The 23,530-nt window shown below is 36.2% G+C and overlaps 5 protein-coding genes across 6 annotated transcripts; 2 read left to right on the forward strand and 3 right to left on the reverse strand.

Annotated features, from left to right (window-relative positions):
• Positions 1-190: 190 nt before the first annotated feature.
• Positions 191-4,025, forward strand: LOC110765657 (beta-glucosidase 24-like). Its single transcript, XM_021968835.2, has 14 exons — positions 191-266; positions 834-958; positions 1,076-1,145; positions 1,240-1,295; positions 1,375-1,450; positions 1,608-1,685; positions 1,890-1,977; positions 2,103-2,358; positions 2,442-2,557; positions 2,682-2,908; positions 3,084-3,112; positions 3,199-3,413; positions 3,531-3,799; positions 3,908-4,025. Exons 1-13 carry the CDS (start codon positions 191-193, stop codon positions 3,703-3,705), a joined length of 1,587 nt encoding a protein of 528 aa, XP_021824527.1. The 3' UTR covers positions 3,706-3,799; positions 3,908-4,025.
• Positions 4,026-4,578: 553 nt separating this feature from the next.
• Positions 4,579-6,944, reverse strand: LOC110765661 (putative small nuclear ribonucleoprotein F). 2 transcript variants are annotated; one of them, XM_021968841.2, is made up of 5 exons: positions 6,786-6,944; positions 6,198-6,285; positions 6,028-6,065; positions 5,832-5,896; positions 4,579-4,841 (listed from the first exon to the last, which is right to left on the reverse strand). In XM_021968841.2, exons 1-5 carry the CDS (start codon positions 6,789-6,791, stop codon positions 4,772-4,774), a joined length of 267 nt encoding a protein of 88 aa, XP_021824533.1. In that variant the 5' UTR covers positions 6,792-6,944; the 3' UTR covers positions 4,579-4,771. The 2 variants fall into 2 exon arrangements, with proteins under 2 accessions (XP_021824533.1, XP_021824534.1); XM_021968842.2 differs by having other exon boundaries at positions 6,782-6,923.
• Positions 6,945-7,844: 900 nt separating this feature from the next.
• LOC110765656 (beta-glucosidase 12-like) lies at positions 7,845-11,383 on the reverse strand. Its single transcript, XM_021968834.2, has 13 exons — positions 11,198-11,383; positions 11,035-11,104; positions 10,813-10,871; positions 10,617-10,692; positions 10,446-10,523; positions 10,258-10,345; positions 9,693-9,942; positions 9,411-9,526; positions 9,045-9,262; positions 8,885-8,916; positions 8,683-8,785; positions 8,498-8,606; positions 7,845-8,413 (listed from the first exon to the last, which is right to left on the reverse strand). The coding sequence occupies exons 1-13, from the start codon at positions 11,375-11,377 to the stop codon at positions 8,140-8,142; spliced, it is 1,653 nt and encodes a 550-aa protein (XP_021824526.1). The 5' UTR covers positions 11,378-11,383; the 3' UTR covers positions 7,845-8,139.
• A 2,116-nt stretch (positions 11,384-13,499) lies between these two features.
• Positions 13,500-15,510, forward strand: LOC110765660 (mitochondrial pyruvate carrier 1). The gene is made up of 5 exons (XM_021968839.2): positions 13,500-13,698; positions 14,543-14,655; positions 14,752-14,806; positions 14,897-15,032; positions 15,283-15,510. The coding sequence occupies exons 2-5, from the start codon at positions 14,563-14,565 to the stop codon at positions 15,320-15,322; spliced, it is 324 nt and encodes a 107-aa protein (XP_021824531.1). The 5' UTR covers positions 13,500-13,698; positions 14,543-14,562; the 3' UTR covers positions 15,323-15,510.
• A 158-nt stretch (positions 15,511-15,668) lies between these two features.
• On the reverse strand, positions 15,669-20,132 carry LOC110765658 (Transducin/WD40 repeat-like superfamily protein). Its single transcript, XM_021968836.2, has 12 exons — positions 19,973-20,132; positions 19,754-19,872; positions 19,494-19,523; positions 19,260-19,396; positions 18,543-18,722; positions 18,354-18,417; positions 18,138-18,245; positions 17,624-17,777; positions 16,737-16,826; positions 16,499-16,554; positions 16,272-16,329; positions 15,669-16,174 (listed from the first exon to the last, which is right to left on the reverse strand). Exons 1-12 carry the CDS (start codon positions 20,052-20,054, stop codon positions 15,963-15,965), a joined length of 1,290 nt encoding a protein of 429 aa, XP_021824528.2. The 5' UTR covers positions 20,055-20,132; the 3' UTR covers positions 15,669-15,962.
• Between the last annotated feature and the right edge of the window lie 3,398 nt (positions 20,133-23,530).

Below are 23,530 nucleotides of genomic sequence, written 5' to 3' on the forward strand. Positions count from 1 at the left end.
TTCTAAGATTGTTGTGTTTTGTTAATTAGTAGGTTAGTTTTCTGTGCATGGCTAATGGTACGTTGAAGGGGTACTATATATATATACCCCTCTGTAAGACGGGCTTGGCTATCCACCCTCGAGTTGAAGTTTAATCTGAAAATTAAATATTATTGATTCAAGAATCAAGCAAGAGTTTTGTTAGGAGGTCATGGCATCCTCATCCCCATTTTGTAGGATTTTACAAGGGATATGTGCCATTGCTTTGATTGCATCTTTGTCACAAGGTCTGCGTTTTAATTCATTTCCACTTTTTTTCTTCTTGTAATTATACATTTTGGTGGAGCTTTTTCACAACAAAATTTTAGTACCATATTCATGGCACACCAGTAATTAACCCTCCGTTTGGATGAAAGAATTGAAAATTACATAGAATTCTAAAATGACTGAATTTAGATTTCTATCATTTTAATTTCTAGCAATTGAAGATTTCAGTGTTTGGATTTATGTACGTAGAATTTTGTAAATGACACTATGAAAATTGTGAAATGACGTATATTTTGGTGGAAATTAAACTTGGGAATTTGATGCCCCAATTTCCACAAATTTTACACACGTCATTTAATAAGTTCCGCGCTTAAGTTGACAAACAAGGGAATTGTCAATTTCTCCTCTTAAATTCCCAACTTTTAGCTAAATTCCAAGTTATTTACCCATATTGCTTTTAGCTAATTAGGAAATTCCAGCTGAATCCCATTACCAAAAAAAATGAGTTAATTAAAGCATTTCAGTTTTTTTTTAAAAAAAAAAATCAAAAAAATGCCTCAAAGGACTGATCAATTAAATGCATGCAGCTCCTGTGAATGCCGAGAGGAAGTTGCAGGGATTGCAAAATGCATCAAACTCTGAAGAATTGGAAGTAAAGAGGTCTGACTTCTCAAGCGATTTCGTGTTTGGAGTCTGCACTGCTGCTGCACAGGTTCACCATTAACTCCAGTTGTAAATCTGTTATACATCATTTCATTTCTATCCTTTTTTATTGTGTGTGTGTATATATTTTTATGTACCTATTATGATATGATACTACTGGGTGCAGATTGAAGGATCAGCAAACGAAGCAGGAAAAGGACCAAGTGTTTGGGACCACCATATTGAGAAATACCCAGGTTCATATCCACAACTGTTTACGTAAAAATTGCTTTAGTTTACCAACTTATTTTGTGCTCATTTTCTTCTCTGTTATTTTCCTTTACATTTTAGAAAGAATTCAGGATGGCTCTAACCTTGCGTCCATCGATTCATATAAGCGATACAAGGTGTGTAAGAGCTAGCAATATTTTCATCTCTTTTTTTGGGCATATATCTGACCTAGCTATATTAAATTTGTAATTACAGGAAGATGTGAAGGCTCTGAAGGACCTTGGAGTTGATTCTTATAGATTTTCTATCTCCTGGACCAGGATTCTTCCTAGTAAGAACATTCTCTCATTAACTGGTTTGGTTAGAAATGTAAGAGAGGATGAAAAGAATGGCTTTAATAAGTTTACTATAGAGATTTGTTACATATTAGACTTGATCTCTCCTAATTAAACTCATTGCTTCAATTGTTTGAAATTTTGGACATGTAGAGGGAACTTTGAGTGGTGGAGTAAATCAGGAAGGCATTGACCACTACAACAGCTTGATTGATGAATTACTCAAGAACGGTAAGTAGCTCGATAATTGCTTTTAGTGGTAAGATCTTAGTTGTGTAAACTCTTGTTTTTTCGATTACCGTTTTCACATACAATGCTATATTTTCTTATAATTTGTCTAGAACTTCATTACATATATATATCTAGAATCCTATGTTATGATGTGTGATGCTCTATTTTCTTACAATTTGTGTGTAATTCTATGTTTTGATGCAGGCATCACACCTTATGTGACCATATTACACTTTGACCCTCCACAAGCTTTGACAGACAAGTATGGAGGTGTCCTAAATCGCTCTTTTGTGTAAGCAAGCACTTTTCTCTTGTTATATATACCAACTACTTTCCATCTTTTGATCAAATACGAAAGTTAATTATGTATTATCGAATGCCATTCCGAGTGCTAATTATGTTTGGATTAATATTCAGGGATGATTTCAAGGATTACAGTGAACTTTGTTTTAAAACCTATGGTGATAGGGTCAAGAATTGGATTACGATCAATGAGCCATATATTATGGCTAAGAATGGTTATGACTTGGGAGTTGCTCCACCAGCCAGGTGTTCTGTACGAGCACGTTTTCCATGTACGGTTGGTAATTCTGCTACTGAACCTTACATTGTGAGCCATAACCTTCTCCTTGCCCATGCTACTGTTTTCAAGCTCTACAAAGACAAGTTTCAGGTGAGCCCTGTGCATCAAATTCAAGATTAAATATATTATTAGTCTCTAATTTTCATTGATGAATAATGTCTAGATTTCTCTAGGCACAACAAGGTGGACAAATTGGAATCAGTCTTGTTGGACCATATTATGAGCCTTATTCAGGTTCAGCAGAAGACAAAGCTGCAGTAAAGAGAATTATGGACTTTGAACTTGGATGGTTAGTAAATCCATTTTAACTTCATCTTAATCAATTAATTACTTGCTAATTGAGTAATTTGTACTTCTTCTCAATCAATATTAAGTTAACACACACAAATGAGTATGTTTGTTTCCTTATTTAGGTACATGGAGCCATTAGTATACGGAGATTATCCCAAGTCTATGAGAGGTTTAGTCAAGGACAGGCTACCCACTTTCACCCAAGAAGAGAAGAAATTGCTCAAGGGATCCTTTGATTTTATCGGCATCAATTACTATACCACAAGATATGTTAAAAACCAACCAGCAAGTACAGCTAAAGCAGTCGCCTATCGCTTCGATTCTTTAACATTATCTAACTTGACCGAAAGTAAATAAATCTACATTGTCCTGTATTTACCACCACTACTGTGCTTGTTTGTGTGTTCATTTTCTCAGCAAGCGTTTGTATGTATGAATGATAGATAGATAGATAGATAGATAGATAGATAGATAGACAAAAGCCTGACATGATTTTGGTTTTCCTCATGTTGTGATTGTTGCAGATATAGATGGAGTCTCAATTGGTCCTTTGGTAAGAATAATGATATGAACACTATTGCGGAGCAAATTGTACAAGCAATATTTTCCAAAAAAATTCAACCTTGTTTACCTTTACAGGCTGAAGGAAGCAATTTTGTCATCACTCATCCAGAAGGTCTGCAGAAACTTTTGGAGTTCATGAAGCAAAACTACCAAAGCCCGAAAATCATCATTACTGAAAATGGAATTACCGAGGCGAAAAATGATAAACGTGGACTTGATGTAGCACTAAAGGATCCACATAGAATTCAAAGTATTCTTCGGCATTTGTACCGGATCAAGATGGCAATAAAGTAAGTAATGAGTTTATTTCCTTAGTTCATAAGAGTTGAACACAATGCATGTTTACGAGTTTGCTTGGGGATCCATATAGAGTATTCATTTACTTGTCATTGTTGTTGTTGGTGCAGGAATGGTGTAAATGTGAAGGGATATTTTCACTACACTCTAAATGACGACTTTGAGTGGGGGGAAGGCTTTATTCCAAGATTCGGGCTTTACTATGTCGACTACAAAGACAATCTCAAACGCATTCCTAAAGACTCTGCGAAGTGGCTCCCTAAGTTCCTAAAGGGTGAGGCTTAGACATAAACTCTATACGTATACGGAGTTTATCAAGCCCAAGCTCCCTGCATATATACGTAAAGTTGTTGTTGCCTATAAATGTTGATTCAATAGGGTGAGGCTTCCATTTTCTTTGTATTTCTTTGGAATTCCTGCCTTGTACAACAATAGTATCTGATATTCAAGTTCTAATACTGTTTTGTATGTTTGTTTTCTTATTTAGGTACATGGGATAATCTCCGTATAATAACGGCATTTTCACGAGGAGCACGTTGAAGCTTGTAGAGAAGAAATAACATGACAGGAAATAGGAAATAATGTGTTGTAAACCAAAACTGGACTTAGAGAAGGAATAACATAACAGAAAACATGAAATTAAGTTGGAAGGTTTTAGATATATGATCTGCATATTTTCAACAAAAATCGGCTGCAGAAATTCCTACTCCTTTATGCAGTTTATTGATGATTAGACTAAATCAAGAACCTGCTGTATCTCCTGCCATGTTGCACTTCTCTTTCCTTGCACTGATTACAATTAATATACAGAATACAATTGCAAATTTCTGAGGCAGAGACAGAATTTGCAGACTCGCTCTGTGCTACTAACCACTAGAAAACATTTACACATGATTTTGTTTAATGACATAGTAAATTTCCCAGAGTCATGAATTTGAGCCGATGAATACATAAGCACCTGTTAAAAGAGAAATAAAGGGTTTTTCTCATGAATTGTCTTTCAACTTTTTAATCTTCGTTAAAATTGGTCATAGTAACCCGAGTTCAGACAAGAACAGAATACTCCTTTGAATCGAAACATTGATTACCCGCCTCAAAATTTCCTAAGCAAAGATTGAGCTAAGTTGCATAATAGACTTCAATGGATCACATAGGAAATTCAGCTCAACATTCGTATATAGTTTCATTGACTTTTGAGAACCATTTGTCAGTAAGAGCCCTTTAAATGGCATGGGCATGTCAGCCGAACATCCAGCAATACTTGTACATACAAAAACAAAACAAAAGTAGAGATAAAATCCAAATCCTATTACTTCAGTTCTGTTTTTAGAACCAATCCTCATTGCACATCTCATTCCTGTTCAGCATCTTCAATTTCTTCATCCTCTGGCACCCCACGAAGATAGAGAACGTTGTTACATCTGTTGAAGAAAAACATGAAATGATGTGTCAGCTCATTCGTTGGTCACTCAAGGTTATGAATGCATATGCATGATTATGTGCTACATTGATGTTAAACATTACTTTTAAAAAACTCTGCAGAAACAGGTCGGGTAGAGGAAAATTGCGAACGTGAATAATCTACTGTGTTTACTGCATGGCATGACAGTTTGTTACCGAACTCAACAAAACTCCACCCGGTAAAAGGGAAGAATTATAAATCTCCAATATGGCATATAGAATGCAGCAGTTAGAGCATTGCAGCTATTCCCCAGTATCCTATATTTCGCTCGTTTGTAGCTATAGATTACACATCCATGTATACATGCCAGAAGGTAAACCCATGGCATCCAAAAGGTACATGATCCCAACTTTTGCACCTTTTGAGGACCATTATTAACTTCAATGGGTAACCTAACCTCCTTTTTAGCAGTCATTAAATTAACACTGTTCCATTGCATTGCCTCCTTTAATCATCTGAACCCAACTTTCTTCCTCAAGGGTGTTCACAATTATCCCGATATACCTTTTTTTTTTTGTCTGAAAGTAAAAGTTCATCTACAGCAGACAGAACATGATTTCTTATGTTGGCTAATGTTTCATACCACTAAATAGCGTCGAAGCAGAGACGGGAGCAGTAGTGCGATATTATAGAAAGGGACCTTTTAGAGAGAGAGAGAGATTCACATGCCTAACATTCCATCCTTTTCAATGTATATATAAGTCATAACAAACTGCACACCGTCTAGTAGCGTACATTGTTAACCGAAGCCAACAGCAGCTTCAAAGTTACTCCTAATGTTATATGTGGTTCCTAGACATTAGTTGCTTTTCCTGGGGAAAAAGGGTAAACTAGATGCTAAAAAACCTAAAAAATAAATGCAATGCAAATACAAATAGAAGGCACATTCCAACAACAAAATCTACAGAAGATTATAGTTAAGAAGTTCAAAGCATTTGAGCAAACTCACCTGATCAAAATCTCTCCCAGATTTCCAGTGGATTGTCCATCAATATATTCTTCTGTGTTGGCCAACTATGCATAAGATTACATATATTACACATCACTACCAGCTTCAGATTTATAGTCTTGCAGTGAAAAGGGGGAAACTACAATATGTATTCCGTATGTGTAAAGAAACAAGAGTTCAAATTTTAAAGTAGCACCTGCAAGTTCATATAGGAATCCACTGAGACCAGGAAGCCTGAACGGATGCAGTATCAAAGAGAATTAGAAATATACTAAGAGCATGGTCATCAATTTTTAAGAACACAAGAAATAAAAAACCTAGAGCATAAGAGTCAAAGACGTCTCCAGAAACAAAAACAAATTATACCTTTGTACTCCATTCCCCATTTAAGTTTCACAATGACAGTCTTTCCAGTCAGATTGTTCAAGAAAGGTTTCGGGTTAACTGGTATTGTCTGCATTTTGCGAATGAACAAAAGTATCACAAATCAGGGCATGCCATTATGTTCAACAAGTGAATTTAAATATACTAGCAAATAAAAATATTTTCGACGAATTAATGCTCAGATGTTATTCATCAACTACTAACTAAACACATGAAAATATTATTGTGCTTTTTAGAAGCAATATTTTTTTAATAATCTCGCATTAAAAAAAAATGAATGCATATAAGAATCTTTCATATAACCCAAATATTATTTAGGAACCCAGCAGACCACAAGTTACACTAGCATATTATTGAATATAGCAAACCCCGAACTTCCACCAAAAAAGAAAAAAAAAACCACCGTAAAGCCCAAAATAAGAAATTATAAGAACTTCCAAAGAGATGGTAAATTTTAAAAAGAAACCCGAAAGTTTTAAAATATGTGCCGCAATTAGATATGAAAATTTCTATTATAACATATTTATGCATATGCGAGGAAGAAAGTTAGATGAAAAAGGAATTACTCACGGCCATTGGCGATTGAGAAGACACCTTCAGTCGAGCTGAGCTGAAAGACGAGGTTTTTCTGTGAACTTTACGAAGGGTTTATGTTTTGAGAAACTCTAAGGTCCGGTCCGGACCACTAAATTCTATCTACACCGTTGGGCCTCCTTTGATGGGAGGCCCTTTTCTCTTTGTATATAATTTAACAAGAATTTTTTTTTATGTACATGTATTTTCTTTTTGTCTTCAATATAAATATAGTAATCCCATCAAATTAAAGTAAGAAAAGTATATGAATCATAGAACACACAAAAATCACAAGCCACATCATCTAATATGAGTTATAGCTTAAATGTCAAAATAGTCCATGTGTTTTAGCATGTTGGCCAATTTAGTCTTTGTATTTTCAATTTGGCCAACTTAGTCCCTGTGTTTTCAATTTGGCAAATTAGTCCCCAATCACAGCCACAAACGACCCAAATCCTCCACCCCACAACAACTCTCTCTGTCTCTCTTCCCTTTAGCCACATCCTCCTTGCTCGACTACGAGTTGCAACATTTGCTACTTTTGTTTGCTCCACATGAACCCAATTACAGTACATAAGCTGAGTTTATAGGAATGACCAAAGAAATTTGTGAACTCCTTTGATTAAAGAAGTTGCTTAGCTTAAATATGCCATTGCATCTGTGATGAACCTGTTTTGTGACAATAAGGCTACGATAGATATTACACATAATCAAGTTTAGCATATGATCGCACGAAACATGTTGAAGTGGATCGATATTTTATCAAGCAGAAGATTGAGGCCAAAGTGATCTAGTTTCCATTTGTTCAATTCTAAGATCAATTGGCTGACATATTAACAAAGGCATTGGCGACATCTATGCACCAACTTGAGGGAGAGTGTTAGGCTGACACATTCCAACCTATCCGCCCAAGATAAAAATGGAATCCCATGTATTTTGCTCAACAAAGTTATGTACTCTCTTAGATAGATCCCAAATATAAAATTCTAAATAGAGAGAAGGTACCCATATTGAGCAGAATAGACAGATTAGTGAGAGATGAACATAGTTTGAGAGTAATTGGAAGAATGGAGAGCGTATTATTTCATTGGGGGTAAACCCTTACTTATCGTAATTACATGAATAGAGTGTAATACTAACCTTAACTACTCAACAATCAAATGCATCGGTGGTCAACAAAGTCATAGCCCTAATCACTATCTTGATTTAAGGCATCCCACCATATTTACAACAAAGAGAGCATTCTTTCCCTATATAAATAAACTTCTCTTACTTTTATTGGAAGAACTTACATAGCATAGATATTCACGTAGCGATGAATTGATGTCATCCCTTTAATTAGGGTTCATGTTTAGATCGAACCTGAGCGCCTGGATTTGTCCCTTGATGTGGATTTAGATTTAGAAACAAAGCCGGTGGTTTGGCCTTTTGATTTAAGTTCAGGGCTCGAATGGCTTTTACCTTTAAGAAAATTCTTGAACCAGTGCGCTGATTGTTTAGGATATCTTTTATTTCCATTTTTGTAGTCCACAAAGTAGATACCAAACCTAACAGTGTAACCGTTGGCCCATTCAAAGTTGTCAAACAATGACCATGCAAAGAATCCTTTAACATTAACGCCGTCCCTGCTCAAAATACAATCACGTTAGTGAAATTATTGACGAGGAATGAGAACAATAAGTCTTGCTTTTGTTAGGCAAATCACTTACTTGATGGCTAATTGAAGATAATAAAGATGTTCATCGTAATACTTAATTCTGTCCTTATCAATAAGAGCTTGCTCAAGCGACAACTTGGGATCATTACGCTCATCAACTCCTACATTAATATAATATGTGGACACATTAATTAGGTGATACTAAAATTATTGAATGTTTTAAAGCTGTAATTATACCATTTTCAGTGATGTAAATAAGTGGATTCTTATACTTTCGCTTCGTATAAAGTAATAGATCGCGAAATCCTTTCGGATAAACATATAGCCAATCTGAAGCAGCCTGCGAAACCAATTAAAACAGTAAGTTGCAACATCATGAGGCTAAACTCAACATGCCAATACAATTAAAAGTATTCTATTTAGCTTTGTATACACGTACCACTGGACCGATGGGGACACCATTGCGGTTGTCTGCCAGAATAATATGCATGTTTGAAGTCTTGTTAGTGCATGTATAGATACATATATACATACAAAGTAATTTAAAAAAGAAAATCATAGCCATATTGGCAGCTTAAGTTTTTAGATTTTTTACTCACTTAATGAATCAGCCTGAGAGTCCGTCGCGTAACTTGGTGTTCCGGCCTTATTGAGAGGAACAGCTTTTGCATACGATGAGGAGTAGTAGTTTAGTCCGATGAAATCAAATGAACCCGTTAACATCTTGGATTGCTCTCTGGTGAACTTGGGCAATCGATTCCCAACAAGAGATTGCATGCTCTGCGGATATTGACCCCGTGTCAGGGGATCCAAAAACCTACAATGAAGATCGAACGTTCCTAATGTTAATTACATTTCAAAGGCTATGATATGGCCACTGGCACATTTGAAAGCAATAATTAATACTGATGTCGTGCACAGATGAATACAAACCAAACCAGATAGATAATTCTACAAGTGCATACCATCCGTAACTAAAATCCATTGCTCGTGATGCAGCATCTTTGTCGGCCTGTGAATCAGAAAATGGCACAGAAAAACCTGTGTTCAGCGCGATTCCTATCACGCCCTTCTGTGTAGCCTGCATGTGCATGGACATTCAATATTCATTAGTTTAATTGTTATATATTCAGATTTAGAGTCACATATATATATATATATATATATATATATATATATATATATATATATATATATATATATATATATATATTGATAACTTAAGGAACATGGACTAGAGAGTTGACCAGAAATTTCTCTCTGTACACTTTCACAGCGGCTGCATGAGCAAGAAGTTGATGATGTGACGCCAAATATGGCTCAGTTCCTGAATTCCCGCCGTTACATTGTGTATGGTTAGAACATCGGCCTGGTGCAAACACTCCGGATGTATAACCAGCGTTGCTAAAGGTATGGGGCTCATTTAAGGTGATCCAATGCTTAACTCTGTCACCAAATTCTCTGAAGCAGATCTCTGCGTAGTTCCGAAAATCATCCCTATATATAAAATAAAGTGTATGAATATTTCAAGCGTTACGGACATTTAATCCAAGATGATAAGAAGAAGCTGAAGCAATCTCTTATTTTCCAAATCCTATATATGGAAACTAGTACCCCTTTTTTTTCAAGTACATGGTCTCAACTACAGAAGAATGGGCATTTCTCACGCACACTATCATGGTGTTGTGGGAGTTTGAATATGAGACCACTCTAATTTGCAAGTTAAGATTATTTTTCACTGGACTAGACCCCTTTGACGAAAACTAGTACTATTTAAGGCTATGATTACAGGATTATTTCATTTGCACTTACACACTTTTAGGGCTTAAAAAACCACCGTATGCATCTTCAATGCCTTGTGGAAGATCCCAATGGAAGATTGTGACAAAGGGCTTTATGCCTGCAATATTTAAAAGCACAAAATGAAAATGAACAATTATGAATGATTTTTTGGTTGAATATTCCTGGTAATGAACAGTGAGAAGAGCGACGCAAATAACCATTGGCTACAAGCTCATTGATGAGGTTGTTGTAATATTTGATTCCTTCTTGATTCACGCCCCCACTTAGCATTCCAGCTGATCAATAAGTCCCAAAAGAGAATTCATGTAAATAATGAAGAGGATAACAATATTAATATTAATGTTATTATCTATTTCATTGTGTCTTACTGGGTAAGATTCGAGACCATGAGATTGAGAATCTGTAAGCATCCCAGCCCATATCCTTCACAATCGAAACATCTTCCTACAACAAAATATAAATTAGAAAGCATGTGAGAAAAACCTTTGCGTTCTTTAATTCTTATAATATAATCTTCATTTTCTACTTTTTTTTTTCAAAGAAAAAAGTGCGAGTTCTACGTACCTTATAGCGATGATATGAATCAATAGCCACATCTCCATTGCTGCGGTCCGTTATCTTGTCTATTTGTTTCCAATAGAAACACGTAAGTATAAACTAATTAGTGGTCATAAATAAATTTCATAATCAAAGTTTTTTGTATACATTTCTCATTTTCTTTATGCAAATTAAACCCACTTATATAAGAAAGAGGACATGAAAAAAAGAAAGAAAGAAAAAAGATACCTGGATATTTGTGAGTGAATGTATCCCAGATACTTGGCCCTCTTCCACCTTCTTTTGCTCCTCCTTCAAACTAAATTATTCCCACACACAAATAAACAGACATAATAAATCAAACTAATCATTCTATTAAGAAACCTTCAAAGAAAATCTATAGATGAGGTACCTGGTAAGCTGCTCCAGCTGACCCGAATATGAAACCGGGCGGAAAACTGCTCCGGTTGAGGGCTTTAGCAGTTAATGTAGGATCTTTATGCTTTGACAAGGCAGCTTCACAACTTATGACTGCATAGCCAAGAACAAGTAGGAGAAGGCTGAAACGGAGATTGCCTAATTTAAGTACCATAATTGATTATTTTAATTTGTTTAGTTTCTAGCTTCTAGCTACTTGGCCTTTATATACATAGTGGAAGAAAAAAAACATGTGGTAAGATAAAAACACTAAATTTGAAAGCTGTCTAAATATGGCATGCATGCATGCACTTTTAGGAAACCCTTAATCCCGATAACTTCAGAAGTTGTCCGTACCCTTGATTTCTATCAGAAGCGGTCAACGTACGCAAAAGTTGTTTAACACTTGTGATGATGCTGAGTCGTTCAGAGAAACCACATAAAAGTTAAAATTAATAAATAAAAAAAGATTAGAAACATCGAATTAGTTTACTATAGCAAAATATATTTCGGTTTTTATCATAAATGTAGGACCCGTTTGATAACTAAATTTTAGTTTTTAGTACAGAGAAAAATGAGAGTGAGTATGAGATTGAGAGAGAGGATGGGAGCATAGACGGACCCAGAATTTTAAAATAAAATGGGCTAGATTTACCTTAAGGGTGGGTTACTAATTTTGAAATGGATTAAACTTTAAACCCATGGGCGGAACCATAGCCAAGGCTGTGGTGGGCTATAACCTAGGTAAGTTTAGAAGAAAAAACAATAATAAACATATATCTATATGGCCCACTACAAGAAGTCCCTGCCTTTTGGTTTTTTCATCACAAAATATGCAATTATTTTTTGGGGAAATTATCTCCTGCCTCTTTTTGGGTGAAATTATATGTTGTCTTTGGTAAAAGGTTTTTGAAGAGAAAAAAAAACCTATATGGCTCACCATCAACTACAACACATTAGGAAAATATTATTTTCAATGGAAAAGTGGGCCAAACTCTCCCCCTCCCCCCCAAGTGCACTCGAGTTCAATTCGCTAGTTCATAGCTTCAATCAACCATCAAATCCAATTTTTATACATATTATTTGACATTTCCACTGGAGGTGCTCTTAACTGAGCAAACAAATTAAACATAAGATGATTATAGGCCTATAAGTTGGGTGGACAATGGGTTACTAGGCTACATTTGAGTGGACTACTAATCTTTTATAGAGCGAAACCACATAAAAATACATATAATATTTTTTAAAGGCTACTTGGGCTAGAGCCCATAGTAGTCTTGTTGCTAGTTTGGCCCATGCGTCCATGGATGGGAGGGAAGAGTAACAAAAGGGAAAACAAAAACTTGAAAGTGAAAATAATTTCAAATATATTTCAATTTTTAGTTTTCGTTTTCACTTTTGTTACTCCTTCCTCCCCCCTCCTCGTCAATCTCATTTTCACTCTCATTCTCACTTCCATTCTCCCTCTTTTTCCTCTATACTCTTAACGCAAAAAATTAAAAATTAAAAATTAAAAATAAAATGGTTATCAAACCGGGCTGTAAGTTTTTATAAAAACTTTCAAATCTAGCAAAAAAACCCACTTGAATACACCCAAATGGCCTCAAATCTGGAGACTCTATATTCCACTACAAAGTCATTGTCTTCAATTGTCTCTTAGCCTCATCATATAATATATGCTTGTTTTAAGTCCTAGAGGGATTTCTAGTACTAGAATCTAAGTTGGAAATTTTCTTAGGAACCAAACAACATAAGGAAAAAAAATTAACGAACAGTGTAAGAAATTATATTAGAAAGAATACCTGAACGAATTTTCTAGTGGATAATTTGGAATTTTCCAGCAATATTGACAAATTTTCAACAAACTGAAAAAAGAAAAAGAAAATAATTTGACACGGGTTAAAACTTAAAACCACATTAATTTTAAGTTTTTGTGTTACTTTACACAAAAATGTTCATCTCTCCAGAAGCACTACAATTTACATTCTTCTCTCCCTAAAGATTGATTATACTTAACAAATTCTAGACCACAGTTGAAACAAACATGTACTTTAACGTCCGAAAAATATAGCAAATCAAGAAATCAATATTTCTACATTTATCCGCATTTCGCTACATATGGACTATTCTAATAATATGAGTTATGACATAACACATAAATTAGCAGAGTTTGTAATAGGTGGCAAATTCTAATCGTTATGGGCCTATTTGGTGGGCTTGAATTGGATCTACAATCCACAATCCTGTCACGTTTGAGCCCAACCCAACCCCGTATAATTCTCCATCTCTATAGGTCGCAGCCGGCGAACTTGAGCTGTTTCCAGCGAACCCCACCCATCTCTGGCTGTGGCTCCGGCTCAAACCATGTCATCTCCGATCTCTTGTTTCTTTTCTGGGACTTGTTCGTCATAAGTGATTCTTCTGTGGTCGGTGTCTCCTTCGTCCCCAGTGCTTCTCTTTCATCGTCAAGATCTTGCGTTTTGTTTTGATTAACATGTGAGTTTTAATGCTTGAATTTTGCTGGAATTTTCATTTTCTCCAAAACGTATTTGATCATGCACTATTGAATTTATTGTGGGTTTCTCTTTTACATTTCATGGGTCTTTCTTTGCAGTGTTTCAATGTCTGTACGTGTGTGTCTGTCTGTGACTGCAATTGGGTATATCGTTTGAAGTCCTAGTTTTGTCTTTTAACTGATTCAATGATTCCTGATGTTCATTTAAGCAATTAAACAGTAATTTGACGCGAAATCATTATCTTAATCATGCATTTGATGCTTCGTTGTTTAGATACATGAAAGTTGAATTCTTGTTGTGCAAATGAAAATTTTCATGTGGTTGTTCTGTTCTTCTCAGAGTAAAACGGCATTAACCCAATTGCTGGGAGAAAAATACAAAATAAAAAGAGCTTTTGAAATAGGAAAACTCCTTCTCACAGTGAGTTTCATTAAGTCATATGTTTTCGCATACTTGGGTTGGGATCATCTCTGGGAGTGAAGAATTTCTGGCATAGCTAGTATGGCCAACTGGTTTCTAGTTAAAACACCCTGAGATTAGCTAGCTCCTCAATTGAAAATTTTGTTTGTTAGCCGATTGGTGTCTGAAGTAGCATGTTTTTAACATTATCCAGCGTCTTTGTCCCATGTAAGTTGTAACACCCATCATAGGATAGGATTAAAGATATTATATATGATCCAGTATAATCCAACACTAGGTAATAATCCTATGATATCCAATCCTGCATGGCAAACGAGGCCAATGTTCAGATTTTACCCATAGGTGCCCCCTGGCAATTTATCTTGTCATTGTTGAATGGTCTTTTTCTTCTTCTGACTTTACAGAGTTTCTAAGTGGCTGTGATATGGCATCATTCCGAGCATTCTTGAACAGTCCAGTTGGTCCAAAAACAACTCACTTCTGGGGACCTATTGCAAACTGGGGATTCGTTGCCGCGGTATGCTTCACTTCCATGATATCTAGAATGTATTTGATTTCAAATGAGGTTTCTTGCTTTTTGACTAATTCTGATCATAATGGGCTGATTTAACAGGGATTGGCGGATATGAACAAACCTCCAGAAATGATTTCTGGCAACATGACAGCAGGTCCAAGATAACTGGTTTTCAAGGATGTCAGTTATTTTCAGTATATATTATGTTACAGGATTGTAATTTACTTTGGATTTGGTTCTGCAGCAATGTGCGTTTACTCTGCATTGTTTATGAGATTTGCATGGATGGTACAGCCTCGCAATTATCTACTGTTGGCATGCCATGTCTCAAATGAGACTGTCCAACTCTATCAACTCTCTCGCTGGGCAAGGGGTCAGGGGTAAGTGACTAGCTGATTTTATCATCAATTTTAGAAAAGTAGAAATAAATTTATAATAAAAATGGCAAAATGCTTTAGTTGAGTTGTCAACTGTCATAACTTCCTTTAAATGGGGTTTTCTTTACTCCGACCTTTTGTATCAAAAATGGTTGAGCCTAAACATAAATTGCCCCTTAATAAGAAGGCACTGCATGCATTGCCTCAAACACAATATCTTGAGATTTACTGTCATTTTCTTGCTTTATGATAGGTACTTTCCCCAGAAGAAGGATGAACCTGCATCCGAGTAGCGTGCTGCTTCTTTCATTCATTTTCTGGTCCATTGTGTTGTTTGTTGTGATTTTTACCCAAAACAGTGTCGATCTGCTGCTTAATTCATTCCCTTGCTGGTTCATTACCTAAAACAGTGTTGATCTCGTGTATGGCTCATTTAATACAGTTCTATTTTGATATTAAAACCTCTTCTTCTATCGTCTAATTTGTATTTAATGTCATGCACTGGTTTTTTTTATATTTATTTTGTTTTTATAAATTAAATATTTGTTTTTAAAACGTTGCATAGAGAAGACGCAAAATCTGTTACGGTGCGAGGACGTTGAAGAGCAATAAGGAATTTTAAAACGTTGCATAGAGAGGTTGCTGAAAAACTTGCACTTTCATTCAAAAAGATTATCAGTTGGATCACCCTTACCCCCGAATAATATGTGAACCACAATAATCAACTATTTCACCGATTTCCTTGCTCCACAGGGCCAAGAGAAACCAATTGACAATATTGCTAATGTTTTTTTTTTCTTTTATAAAAAATTTGTTGGGCAGCAATTGCCTTTCACCCTTGGCATGTTTGGCACCACCCCCTCCCCTGTTACACGAGCATATAAATACTCCGTACTTTGCCGCCATCAGGATCATGATGTATCGCTGAGATCTTCACATTTTTAATCTTTTGCTACTGTTCTTGGATTTCACCTTCTTGCCTCCATATTCTTCAGAAGATTCCTTGTTTCCACTTTTTGCTTCAGCATCCTTCTTGATTCCTTTCTTTTCCTTCGATTTCTTCCTTTTCACAGGAGGTGTTTCGCCCTCACCTCTCTCATCTTCATGCAGCGGCCAATCTGCTGCAGAATGGGCAACTTCTGCTTCTACAGAATAAAAAGGAAAACTTGCAGCCAAAGTTTTGGGGAACAATTACATGATAGCGCAACTCTCTGATCAGAGCTAGGAAATAGGAAAACTAACCTTCATCAGCAAAATTGGAATCAAAAAGAACATTTGTCAGATGCTGCTTCAGGTGAACCTGCACAATTAATCTAAAAGAATGACAAAGCTGCAGCATAAATGATTGTTACTCTTCTAACCACATTTAAAAATCAGTTGCCACGAGCTTTAATATATAAAAATTGCCCATTACTTGAGTATGCATGAAACCATGATACTTAGAAAAACAATACAGGGCGATAACATACAGCAGAAAGTAGTTGCCGCGTCTTCACATTCCAAAGCCGTAGGTAGCTATCCAATCCTAGGATAGGAGGAAAGGAGAACTTAACATCAGTACGAAGATAATTTTGGTTTCCAAAGAGAACTCATAAACTTCACCGATAAAGTTTAAAAACTACAAACAAATGTTCAAGATCCTGAGAATGACTTCAAAAATGTAATAATAAGCATGCCCGATATTCAAAACTGCAACCATGCACTCACCACATGACGCTATCACTGGAAACTCAGGGTGCCTTGCTATGGATCTTATACTACCTGAACACTTTCCCAAAAAGCAACCTAACAATTTACCTGTAAAAAACAGAGAATTAAAATAAATAAAGCAACTTAAATATAGTCCAAATGAGAGATTACAGGATAACAGAAACAACATCAAGGCATCTTCTATAATATCATTTTCTGTTGGGACAACACACCACCACTTTATTCCTATCAAAGCAAATAAGTAAGACATGTTATAATTCACAAATCAAGTATGATACCAACTAGCTATTAGTCTGGCAGTACTCCTCTTTCCAAAGTTGGAAGAGGTCCCAAGCTCAAATCCCCCCTCCCCAATTGGTCAAAATTTATTAAAAACTGAATTATGAATAATGCTCTCAAATATGAATAGGACTTGAAAAGGGACCGCCATAGTGTACATTCCTAACCCCCAGCAGTTAATATACACCAATCATACAAGAATGAAGCTCAACGTATGGCTTTTTCTTCTATAAGTAAGCTTCACAAATAGCTTGAGTTACTTTTAAATTTCTGATTGTGTCCAAATCCATAACCCCAACTAACTGTTTACCAACTGTATTCAGACTATTCTTAATTTTGATGTAAGTACAAAATTCCTACAATTTATACTCATGATCATGATGGAAGTTAACATACAAATTTGCCAAGAGTTGATATACAAGTATAATTGAGCCTCATGTCAGTAGATCTCGGACAGAACCAAGGGGCAGCCTATGGATAGTAAACTCAACTTCAAGCAATAATGTGAAAGCCCTAAGCTCAGTCCATATGTACTAAAAAACATTTGAGCAAAACACGAATTGAAAACAAAAACATCCTTATGTGCCCACTAAAAATCAATGCACCTGTGCGTATGTCAAAAGAAGCGAGGTCACCAGATCCATTCCCTACGTAGATGGTATAGCCATCTAGATCTTCAGCAACAGATTTAATAGCAGTCTCCCGAAAATCAAATGATATGACAGGTCTTCGCTGAGCAGAAATGTCATAAAGACGAACCTATTGAATAAAACAAGTCATAAGGTGTCAATAAAATCATTTTTGGGTAAGCTACTAGGAGTAGACATTCAAAAAACTGAACTTCTAAAAGAAGAATAAACATGACAGGACTCCAAGTACACATAGTCATCCAGTTTTTAATAAAACCTATACTATATTCCAAATTTGCACAGGGGTTTATAATTTCATATGGCAAATATTATGTTATATTATAGCCACTAAAATGCAGAATAACTGCCTACTGTTGGAAACAGGAAGCATTCATCCAAAGTACATAAAGAAAGGAAGTACTTTCTACAAGTCGTTTATTCCCAACTGAAAATAATAAGAAAAAAGCATCCTACTGTAAGCAATTGTTACCTCATGGCTGTTGGTGCCAGCAACAAATTTACGATGATCATCTTTACTCAAAAATGTGGCAGATGTGAACCAAGTTGGGGTAAAGATACCAAGGCTGTTTTTAGGAGGCTGCTCAGGGTCAAAAAGGTCAGAATAAATGTAGGTCATACATTTGCAAACGAAAAATTTATGTGCCAGTTTGTTCAAGATGTAATGGGGGAAGATAGAAATGCTCACAGGTTTTGATGTCCAAATCTTGGCACAGCTGTCAAGATCCCAGACATTCATCTCAACACGCTTCCTGAATTTGAAAATAATAAGGTCATCACATATCATACCAATATGCTACTGATGATACTCTTTGTTTAATTAAAATTACATAGATCTTGAACCTCCTATAGTAAGTTACTCAAAATGAGAACTTACCCTCCCAATAAAAAATAGTTTTCACTTCCATCCACTTTAGAACATAAGATACAGCCGCCATCACCTATACTCCATGTTCTAGAAGACCCAGTAGAAGAAACATCTGCGGATGGTTTATTCACTTCAAAGGATCTTATGCTTGCATTTCCTTTTGTTGTACACGTGAGCAAAGTGCAAGACCTAACAGTAGACAATAATTGAAAAAAGATCCATAACTGTATGCACTGAGTGAACAATAGCACTGATTTTAAATATATAAAAACTTCTGGAAGAGATCAATGACTGACATAAGAATATAGCAAAATTGGAGACATCTCTCACAGGTTTAAGTGCAAGACAACTTGGCTTACAGGGGACACTTGTTTAGGTTCATAACCTCACATACATGCAAGCAGTTGAAACAGAAAGTAAATAAATGAAATACACAAGTATCAATACATTGTGCATGTAAGAGATGCATTCCACAAACCACTGCACCAGACAATGCATCCTATACAATATGAGTAAGGGTACTGCAATTACTCAAACTTGGTGAAAAAAATATTAAAAACGAGTGAATCTAAAATATGAACACCCAACCATACCCAAGCCCATGTCTCATAGGATGATTCAGTAGTCTAATTTTACTAGAAATTGCGTAGCCAATAAGAAAATGGGGGTTCGTGGTTGCTCATTGATATCGGTAGAAAAACCATGTAAGCACATAAGGCATGTTACCTAGAAGCCAATTCCAACTTCTTTTTGGCAAATAAATGCAATCCAGCAACGGGGTCATCTTCAGGCTGAACGCCATTATTACTGGCATTGGAGACTGTGAAACGGAGATCCCCATTAAGAGGATTAAGAACTTCAACCTGCAATGCATATAAGCACCTAACATTTATCACCCCCTCTACTGAACCAGAAACCACAAATTGCTCCCACATATTCATAGTCCAAATATGCACTCACCGTGCCATTTCTTCTTGCAACAGCTAGTAACTGCAACATAGCAAAAAGGAAAAAGTTAAATAAATAAGGAACCATTCATAAAAATACATTTTTACATATCAAGTATTAAGAAACAGAGCAACACATGCCCAATTGAAACTAAAGCACATACCCAAGACACACCTGAATAAAATGCAGAAACTCAACAGACCGAAACACATTGTATTAATTCTAACACAAACAAACAAACAAACAAACAGCAAACACAAAGCAACACATACTGGGTCAGATTTTCGGTCATGGATAGAGGCGGCGAGCACACATTTAGAGGAATCTGGGTCGCCCCACCTCTCAACCACCTTAGGTTCTGCTCTTCCTTGTTTACCTCGAGCTTCAATAACTATTAATGACAAAGAGAAATTTGTTGTTTAGACTATTAGCTAAAGAATTAGCAGTTGATTTTGATTGAATAAGAAATGGGCAGCTTAGGATACAGTTACCTTTTATGAGACCAAGCTCGTCGAAGGTTAGAGCTCGAAGTGGAGGGCAACCGGGACAATCGAGTGTGGTCGTACGAGGCATGTTTTACTCTCTGCTTCAACTCAGTCACAGAATTTGCGAAAGAGAGAAACCTTAAACCCTAACCCTCAGCCTTTTTTTGTGTGTTTTTCCTCTTTCTTTTATTTGGGTCTGAAATTGGGCTGGAAGCATAAACGAGCTTTTGCTAATTTTAGGTTTGGGCATACCATCAAGTTTTGGCCCAATATTTTTTTATATATATTCAACTATAAAAAAGCCTACCATCCAAATTCTTTGTAGTCCAAACCCATCACCATTAAAACCCTTAACTCACGGTGCGTTTGAAGGAAATAAACTTAAGATTTTGACAAAAGTTAGAATTTCTAAATTCACATAAATTAATTCATGAGTTTTTTTTAATAAAAAAAACTTTACAAATAAACCCCGTATCCGATACCGCTATTAAAATAACATATATTTAAAATGATATATATTCAAAATAGTCATTTTCCAAATTAGCATAATTGCTACTAGAATTCCCCAAAAAACAATAGCCCAATACAAAGGTGGAGGAAAAAGACCTCTGTGGAGTTGAGAGGAAGCAGCCTTGGAACTGGTATAGCCGATCGATAAGAGTGTTGGGTTTTTTTTATGTTTGGTTAGCCAGCCTAGTTGGGATTAGTTAATAAGATTGGCAATGGCTAGGGTATTATTTTAGTTTAGTCTTTAAAAAAACAAGTCTCCCGGGCTATAGCCCAGGTTAGCTTGTTATAGTAGTACCATCCCTGCTTGGGCCTTTCCATTGACTATAAATTTGTTTCGAGCTGAACACACTGACGAAACCAAGTTAAGGGCTACCATGGGCTCTAGCCCAGGTAGCCTGTTCTGAAAATTAAAATATATTGAATTTTGGGTGACATATCTGAATGCCCAGCTAATTGAGTTGCTGAATGATTGCTGCTAAAACTCATCTTACGGATCGGCTTCCTCATTGTCGTCGAAATGGAAACCAATAGCACCTCCCATACCTACATATCAAGTTTGTCTGGCCAAACACTCATGGTGCCTAATGAGTACCTTGTTAATGCAAATAATAAGCTTATTGTCTGGAATGCGTTGTATGATAAAGCAACATGCATTTCATCTAGGAAAAAAGAACATGAAAATGCCAATGGTCGAAAAATCGCTAGGCAGTAGGCAGGCAGCAAACGGGGCCTAGCGCATATAGGAGTAATTAGAGCCTAGGTGTTTCTTTTTATTATTATTATTATTTATAATTATTTTATATTATAAATTTTAAATTTATACCAAAATCATGCAAAATAAAATGATATATAAATTAGAGGCCTAAATTAAAAAGTACCATAATTGATATAAAACATGGGGGAAAAGTTAAGCATAAAGCATATAATAATACTCTATTATTCAATTAACATATTAGTTAAAAATATTACATTGCAATTTTTGGGTATAGACCGAAAGGGTTTTGTTTGTTGGGCCCATAACTCCTATCCATCAAAACGGTACGTATAGCTTAATAACTCCTACCCAACAAAACGACGCGTACAGCGTATTCCATTAGGTCATCTTCTTCGCGTTTATCACCTGGTGCTGCCGCCGCAAGCTCATGGAGCAGATCCAGCCAAATCTTCTTTGCTTAGTTTACGACATGGTGCCGCCTAAGGCTCTCAGAAATGAAGGATCCGCCCAGGCGCCCAGACCCGCCCAGGCAGCGCCTAGGCCGATTTTTCGAACACTAGCAGCATATGCATGTGTATGATATTAAAAAACCAGTTGGTAGGAAATGGAAGATGATGAATGATTCTGACACAGACAATGTACCACATGAATATAAATTAATGCAAAAATATTTCCTGGGCAGAGTGATACAGAACTCGTCACCGGGGACGGGAGGCAGGCAGAGCTGGAATGCTGGATAAAAGAGCTAGCTATTCCGTTTCATTAATATATATATATATATATATATATATATATATATAGAGAGAGAGAGAGAGAGAGAGAGAGAGAGAGAGAGAGAGAGAGATGGTACAGTACCACTCGTGTTCTGCATATTTTATGGCTGATGTGGTTTGTGATCCGGTGGTGGGGAGACAATGCATAAACATCGCTGATATAGTTTTGGATCCAGATCGAAATCACGTTGTGACTGATTCAAGTGTGAAGCGGATGAGTTGCTCTTGTCTCCCTAACCGTGTGATATATATTGAGCAGATGTCAAAGGGAAGGAAAGCAAGCTGAAACACCAAATTGAACATTCAACTGCAAAGTACAAGACCTTTCTCTTTTCCAAGATTTGCATGATTGTGTTGAGAAGTTTCTTCTATTGACACACTCTCAGCAAACCTTATCCCAGGAGTGTGGAGACAAATGGATCTCAATGAACTACTAGATGGATCTTTGAGGCACCTGGATGTGTGTGGCATCATTAAGGATACCCTTTTGCAAACAAAGGAGTGCACACATGGACTTCAATCCATTTTGCGCAGAAGACGAGGAGGTGACATGAGCTTCATGAGTGAGGTTAGAAAATACCTTGCCTCTAGGAAGGATGTCAAGAAGGCAATGAACAAGGCCTTCAAGGTCAAGTAAAGTGAAGGAACCAACAAAAATCATGGAACTCCAGCTGTGATCAACTTGTTGAAAGAGTTAGATGCAGTAACTGTTGCTATGTTTGAATCCTTGTTGTCCTTCATAGCTGGTTCGAAATCAAAGTCAAGCAATTGGTCATTAGTTTCCAAGCTAGTGCAGCCCAAAAGAGTATCTTGTGAGGGTTAGGAAACTGCAGATACGAATGAACTTGAGAAGGTGAATGCTGCATTGAATGCCCTTATTACTCACAAGTCTAAGAAATCTGATTACACAATGCAAGTCGAGAATGTGCAAATTTGGCTCCAGGACTTGGAGGCAAACATTCAAGATATAGAAGGACTTGAGTGCCTGTTCAGGTGCTTGATCAAAGCCAGTGTCTCTCTCAACATTTTCAACCATTAGGGATGAAAATCATCCAATTTTGTAGACATTGAACAAACATACTTGTATATGAAAGAGATGTATGTATATTTTCTCATCAGATCCAAAACAAATATACTCCTTTGACACAAACATATCTGTTCTATGTCTTGCTTTGTCCATATTTTTTAATTGTGCAATCCTTAGAGTCACAAAACCATTCAATTACCCCAAACACACAGGCGTGAATGCATAATTTGAACAGCTTTTATGGAGAAATTGTTAGACATGAAGGCATTAATTTTCCTTAAAAAAATGGTTTTCAAATATTAAATCACGCTATACCATTTTCTTACTAGTAAAATGGTTTTAAAATTTTAGATCCAATCTTCGTATTTTGAACAATAAGATGCATTATAACATGAACAATTTCTTTGTTGCTCCTTTTACCCCATGGTGCTCAAATTTTGACTCTTAAGAATGGCAATGATGACGCATTGGCTGGTTCGAGCCCTACCCATCTATAACATCAATAGTGAGAAATAAATGGATTGATGCAATTCAAGATA

This window comes from Prunus avium, chromosome 1, assembly GCF_965620075.1.
Source record: "Prunus avium chromosome 1, drPruAviu1.hap1.1, whole genome shotgun sequence".
Classification (NCBI taxonomy): Eukaryota; Viridiplantae; Streptophyta; class Magnoliopsida; order Rosales; family Rosaceae; genus Prunus; species Prunus avium.